General features: G+C 57.3%; 1 protein-coding gene across 2 annotated transcripts in view; it reads right to left on the reverse strand.

The window, feature by feature from the left end:
- Positions 1 to 6,800, reverse strand: part of WNT7A (Wnt family member 7A) — a gene marked incomplete at both ends in the record, with an annotated part of 32,665 nt that extends 25,865 nt beyond the window's left edge. For both annotated transcript variants that reach the window (XM_080718185.1, XM_080718186.1), the window contains 2 exons: positions 3,078 to 3,304; positions 6,730 to 6,800. In XM_080718185.1, coding sequence (XP_080574311.1) covers positions 3,078 to 3,304; positions 6,730 to 6,800 — 298 coding nt within the window. The remainder of the gene's footprint in view (positions 1 to 3,077; positions 3,305 to 6,729) is intronic.
- Between the last annotated feature and the right edge of the window lie 364 nt (positions 6,801 to 7,164).

Here is a 7,164-nt window from a genome sequence, read left to right on the forward strand (position 1 = left end):
AAGCCTGCCCGAAAGATTCCACTCCTCCACCCAGGGCGGCCGCTGAAAATGGTTCGCACCGGAACCTTATCTGGGTGTATTTATGGAATCTTACTGGAAACCACAAAGTGGAGAGAGAGAGAGAGAGAGAGAGAGAGAGAGAATGAATATGTGTGTGTGTGTGTGTGTGTGTGTGTGTGTGTGTGTGTGTTTCAGTTTACGATTTCAAGCCCCAGGTCAGAGAGTAAGCGATCTGCTTTGACACCAGCTGAAATCTTTTTTTTTTTTTTTTTTTTTTTGGTGGCACTGGGGTTCCTGGAAACCCTTCTACCTCCGGGCTACACTCCCAGACCTATTTTATATTTTATTTGGAAACAGGGTCTCTTAAGCCAGCGAGGCTGGCCTCGAACCAGCGCGATCCTCCTGTCTCCGCCTCCCAAGCGCGGGGATGACAAGCGCGCGCCACCGCGGCCGGCTTTGAAATCTTCAATGATCTGGATACTCTGCAGAGGGGAAAAGGCCTTTTTCGCCAGCTCTGTGCTGTGCAGCGCACAGCCTGCTCAGAGCACCCACCTGGTGCTCCCTGTCCAGACGGCTTGGGAGCCTCCCCACATGCGGGCACATTTTGTCAGGGTGCAGGGAGCCGTGTCTGGGTGGAGCCTGAGATGGACTCACAGAGGTGCGAGCAGGCAGGAGCATGTGCAGGTCCCAGCCTCTCGCCCTTCTCTCCTCTCTCCTGCCCAGGGACAGCGGAGCTTGCTGCTAAGGGGCCCTCGGCGGTCCACCTGCTCGAGCTGCCCTGGAGCCTTGTCTCCTTATTTATTTACCTATGGTACTCAGGCTTGAATCCAGGGGCGTCCACCTCCCAGCTATACCCCAGGCCCTTTTCCACTTTTGTTTGGAGACGGGTCTGCTGGTTGCTCAGTCTCGCTGAAATTCACTGAGGCTGGCTCCGTTCTCAGCCTCCATGGACTGGGATTATAGAGGTGCCCCGCCATGCCCGGCTGAGTGTTACCATACTCGACTATGTGTTGTTTACTATATGTACGCCTGGAAGCGTCCTTCCTGTCCCCTCTGCCTGGCGAGGGGCGGCGAATGCCACCCAGGGGCTTCAAAGCAGGCCCTGGAGCCCAGAAACCTGGGTTCACAGCCTCGCTCCCCCTTCTTGTATCACCGGACTTTGGATGAGTTCATGTGTTTCTCAAGACCTTGGTTTCTTCTTTTTTTTTTTTTTTTTTTTTGGTGGTACTAGGGATGGAGCCCAGGGGCTTTTCTACCCCCAGATCTATTTTCTATTTTATTTGGAAACAGGGTCTCACTAAGTTGCTGAGAGCCTCACTAAGTAGCTGAGGCTGGCCTCGAACCCGTGCGATCCTCCTATCTCAGCCTCCCGAGCGCGGGGATTCCAAGCGTGCGCCACCACGCCCGGCATTCTTCATTTAAAAAACAGAAACAATAAAATCTTCCTGGGGCCCAGCATAGTGGCACACGCCCGTAATCCCAGCCATTGAAAGGCTTAGACGGGGATCACAGATCAGAGACCAGTCTCAGCAACTTAACAGGCCCTTATTTCAAAATTAAAAAGATTTGCCGGGCACGGTGTTGCATGCCTGCACTTGGGAGGCTGAGACGGGGGCAGGGGCGGGAGATCACAGGTTCCAGATCAGAATCAGCAACCTAGTGAGAACCTTTTCAAAATAAAAAATAAAAATTAAGGTTGGGAGTATAGCTCAGAGGCAGAATGCCCCTGGGTTCAATCCCTAGTACACAGATAAACAAACAAACAAATAAATAATTATTAAAAAGGGCCGGGTTGTAGCTCAGAGGTAGAAAGCCTGGGGTCAATCTAATTTAAGAAAAAAACCAAAATGAGCTGGGCATGGTGGTGGGCATGGTGGCGCACACTTGTGTGAGGCTGAGACTGGAGGATCGGATCATTCAGGGTCGAGGCCAGCCTCAGCTACTTAGTGAGGCTCTCAGCAACTTGGTGAGACCTTGTTTCCAAATAAAATATAAAGTAGGTGTAGGAGTACACACACACACACACACACACACACACACACACACACACACACACACACAATGGCCTGGTAAGGGTATAGGGACAGTTGGACCAGTCATGGCGCAGGGCGGGCGTAGTCCACACCTGGGGGTGTTCATAAGCAGCAGCTTTGGTGAGACGCCCTATTTCTTAGCAACGCATGCATCGCGACTCAGCCACAGGGTCCCCTCTTTGGTGGGACCTTCCTGACGTCCCTTTCCTCGGTTTGTGGCCTGGTACCTTATATATCCTTAATTTGTATTGACTTGAATTATCTGCTATTTTTCTTTTTGCAGAGGGGTAACTGGGGTTTGAACCCAGAGGTATTCTACTGCCAGTATACACCCCCAACCCTTTTTTATTTTTTATTTTTTGTTGTGCTAGGGATTGAACCCAGGAGGATTCTATCTCCGAGCCACACCAACAGCCCGAGTTTTTATTCTTTATTTGGAAACAGGGTCTCACTAAGTTGCCGAGAGCCTCACTAAGTAGCCGAGGCTGGCTTCGAACCTGCGCGATCCTCCTGTCTCAGCCTCCCAAGCATGGGGATTACATGTGTGCGCCACCACGCCTGGCTAGTATTTACTTAGTTGTTTGTTTGTTTGTTTATTTGGTGGCACTGGGGTTCCCGGAAGCCCTTCTACCTCCAGGCTACACTCCCAGACCTATTTTATATTTTTATTTGGAAACAGGGTCTCTTACGCCAGCGCGGCTGGCTTCGACCCTGCGCCATCCTCCCGTCTCTGCCTCCCAAGCGCGGGGATGACAAGCGTGCGCCACCGCGCCCGGCCTTTATTTTGAAACAGAGCCTCCATACACTGCTGAGGCTGGCCTCCGAATTATGATCATTCTCTCACTCAGTCTCCCAAGTACTAAGATGACAAGCTTGTGCCATCGCGCCCGGCTGGAAAGGGTTTGGACAGCGCGCCGCGCACCGTGTGTCAGCAGCGACTCTTGTAATTACGATGCTCTCCGGATCCAGCCGTCCCACCCAGAGCACCCCGGTGACCCCGCCGCGTGGTGTGACCCCAGCCCCTGCGTCGGGGCGAGCACGTACCCACTTTGAGCTCCTTCCCGAAGACGGTGCGCTCCCCCAGCGCCGAGCAGTTCCAGCGGCCATTGCGGAACTGAAACTGACACTCGTCCAGGCCCATCTGCGAGCCCTCTCCTATGACGACAATGGCGTCCGGCCGGCTCTGGCAGATCGCCCGCTGCCGGGGCGCCAGACCCGGGATCTTGTTACAGATGATGCTTGCGCCCAGAGCTACCACGGAGGAGAAGCCACTGCCGGGGACACAGAGAGACACGGTGAGACCTGGGGGCTACAGGCGGTGGGGCTCCCCCAGCCAGGACGTGTGCCCGGGCGGCCACCTGTCATCCCAGCCCCTAGGAGGCTGAGACGGGAGGATCTCAGGCTCCAGCCTAGGGATGGATGGATTCGCAGCCACTTAGCTAGGCCGTATTTCAAAACAAAACATATTAACAAAAAGGGGCCAGGGCTGGGCGTGGTGGCGCATGCTTGTCATCCCAGCATTCGGGAGGCCGAGACAGGAGGATCGCGGTTCGCGGACAGCCTCAGCTACTTAGCGAGGCCCTCGGCAACTCAGTGAGACCCTGTTTCAAAATAAAGACTAAAAAATAGGGCAGCAGGTGCAGTAGCTCGGAGGTAGAATGCCCCTAAGTTCCATCCCCAGACCTGCAAAAAAAAAAAAAAGGCTGGGATGTAGCTTGGAAGTAGAATAGCCCTGGGTTCAATCCCACCCCCCCCCAAAAAAAAAAGAAAAAAAGGAAAAAAAAAAAAGAAAGGAAAAGAAAAAAAGAAAAAGACAAAGAAAATGTTTTAAAAAGGGACAGTACAGAACAATTAAGCAGACCTGTTTTGGAGGAGCCTCAGAATATCTGACCACTAAGAAATATCGGGGTCCGGAATTCTTGGGCTCAAGAGCCTGGCACCAAGCTGGACTCCATCACCATGGAGACTCCCAGGTCTGTGTGACCCTGGGCGAGTTGCGCACCCTCTCTGGCCTTCAGAGTCTCCATCACAAAAACGAGGGTGTTGGCAACTAGCCCCTACTTCATAGGTACCGCGAAAAGTCAGTGTGCCACAATACCTTTTTTTATTTATGTTGTAGCGGTGGGGACGGCCTCTGAGCTGCACCCCCAGGCCCTTCTGTTTTTTATTTGGAAGTAGGGCCTTGCTAAGTTGCTGAGGCTGGCTTCCAACCTGCGATCCTCCTGTCTCAGCCTCCCTAGTATTGGGATCACAGGTGTGCGCCGCCACGCCTGGCTTATTTACTTATTTATTTTTTCATCTGGAAACAGAGTCTTAAGTTGCCGAGGACCTCGCTAGGTTGCTGAGGCTGGCCTCAAACCTGCAGTCCTCGGGTCTCAGCCTCCCAAGCACTGGGATTACAGGCATGCGCCACCCCGCCTGGCTGGAAAACATGTGGAAAGTATCCGGACCATGGTGAGTAATCAGTGACTATGTTGTGATTATAAATATCTTCGGATCTGATGGCTCTAGGGGCGAGTGCTGTGGTCACAGGAACGTGTCATATGAAACACAAAGGAGGCTTCCTGGTCAACTTGCAGGGCTCGGCGCCCCTCCCTGGGGGACTGGAAGCCCTCTTGGGGTCTGGTATTTTACCCCTCACCCTCATTTTTGGAGGGTATTTTTTTGTGGTACTGGGAATTGAACCCAGAGACATTCTACCTCCAAGCTACACCCATAACCCTTTTTTTTTTTTTTTTTTTGGTGGTACTGGGGTTCCTGGAAGACCTTCTCCCTCCGGGCTACACTCCCAGACCTATTTTGTATTTTTTTTTATTTGGGAACAGGGTCTCTTATGCCAGCGCGGCTGGCTCCTAACCTGCGCGATCCTCCTGTCTCCACATCCCAAGAACGGGGATGACAAGCATGTGCCACCACCCCAGTTAAACATTGATTTTTTTCTTTTTTTTTGGTGGTACTGGGGGTGGAACCCAGAGGCTTTCAACCTCCGGACTATACTCCCAGACCTATTTTCTATTTTATTTGGAAACAGGGTCTCACTAAGTTGCTGAGACCCTCACTCAGTAGCCGAGGCTGGCTTCGAACCTGCGCCATCCTCCTGTCTCCGCCTCCCAAGCGCGGGGATGACAAGCGCGCGCCACCGCGCCCGGCCCATAACCGTTTCTATTTGTATCTTTGCTTGGAAACAGAGTCCAGCTAAGTTTGGCTTGGCGTCTCAGCCTCCCAAGTACAGATATACAGGCCTTCACCCTCACCCCTGACTTCTAGACCCCATTTTACATATAAAAAACCCAGTGAAGAGCGGGCCTGGCCCGGCCCCCTGCAAGCCCAGCTCTTAATGTGGACCCGGGTGTCACAGAGGCCTGCCTGGTCACAAGAGGGGAGCCCCGTGTTCCCACAGCCCCGGTGAGCTCACGGCTCCAGGGGAGCGGCCCTGGGGTAGGCAGGCAGGCAGGCAGCAGCAGAAGTTATTTTCGGCTGTTTTCCTTTTCTCTCTCCCCTCTGGGTGTCTCCACCCCAATTCTCATTAAAAAGGAGATACTGCCGCTGGAGGCCAGAGCCGGTCTGCCCAGCGGCTTCCTGGATGCCGGGAGAGCCTGAGCACAGGGTGGTGTTTGGCCAGGGCGAAAATGATGATCAAGGGGGGGGGGGCGCCCAGCCGCTGCAAATCAATAGCACTTAAGGTGCACCCGCGGCAGGCGGCAGCAGCCTCTGCCCGCGGTCGGTGGCCTCAGGCCGCCATCGGCGGTGGCCGCCCGGCCCACTCTGCGTGCACCTGCTGGCCAGCTCCAGCTCCCGGCCGCTCCAGAGGCGGGGACAGGGACCAGGAGGCTTGGCGCCTGGTGGCGATGCTGTCAATACACAAAGGATCCTCCCTGCAAGCGCCTCTTGCCGCGCGCCCTCCCCAAAAGCTGTGCTGGGAGGGGGGTCACTGCCGGGAGAGAGGGGCCAGTTGTCACAATCTGCCCAGCTGGCCGCTTAGCGCCCCCACCTCTGTCCAGGGCTCATCCCCAACCCCACCACCCCTCGGTGCCTCATTCTCTCCTCAGCACAAAGGGCCGGGCAGTGGCAGCCCCCCCAAGCTCCCACTTTCTGGGAGATGTGGGTGCAGCTCCTGGCAGCTTTGGCCGCAGAGCTCTGGTCCCTGGGGTCCCGACTCTCCCAGCCCTACCATTGTGTGCGTGTGTTGGGGTGGGAGGAGCTGTCCCTGACTTGAAGAGGGGTTCCAGGAGGCTGAGGGTCCCTAGATTAGGGGCAGGGTCGGGCTCTGAGCAGGGCTTAGGTTCGGGCCAGCGATGGCCCCTTCCTCCGGGGACCTGCCCCCTGTGTGCCTGTTTTGTCTGGCTGCCCCGGGGGCTGCCGGTGTCTGGGAGCCCGAGCGCGAGCGAGCGCAGAGTTCCTCCCAGACGCTGGGGTCCCGCGTTCCCGCTGGAGCTGCGGTCCTGCTGGCCAGCAGGGTCCTGGGGCGCCGACCCTCCGCCCCAGCCAGCCCTGCCCGAGTGAGTCCCCAGCCTGGGGCGTCCCTCTGGGGGGTGTCTGGGGCGTCCTCAGATCCCCTGCAGGTGTGCGCCCCTGGGCGTCCGCCTGGGAGGCCCTTTGTGCGCCCGCCCTCTCCAGAGGGCCAGGGAATTTGGGGGTTCGCGGGCAACGCTCCCCCCTCCCCTGCAAGACCCAAACTTCGCCGAGGCGCGCTTACCCGATCCGGAGGTAGACCATGCCCAGGCTGAGGAGGAGGGGGCCCAGGCAGCGCCGCGCTTTGGGGTTCATAGTCCCCGCAGGCCGCCGGGTCGCGGGCGGGCAGCGCAGATCCCGCGGGCAGCCCCGCCAGGGCAATGCTCATCGCCCGCCCGGAGCGGGGGCCGCGCGTCCGAGGAGCCGGCCGTCCGTGCGCCCGTCCGCGGGGCGCCTGGGGCTCGGGGGAGGGCGGAGGGAGGGAGGGGCGACGGCGGGCGCGGGGCGACGGCGGGTGCCAGTGTCGGAGGCGCTGGGGATGCGGGGCGCGCCGCCCGCCCCTCCCCTCGCCTCCGCCTCCCCAGGAGCGCGCCCCGCCCGCAGGACAGAGAACACGCCAGCCGATCTCGGAGCTGGGGCGGGGACGGGTGCCCAGCAGGCAGCAGGGGAGGGGGGCTGC

This window comes from Muscardinus avellanarius (genome assembly GCF_963383645.1).
Source record: "Muscardinus avellanarius genome assembly, chromosome: 22".
Lineage (NCBI taxonomy): Eukaryota > Metazoa > Chordata > Mammalia > Rodentia > Gliridae > Muscardinus > Muscardinus avellanarius.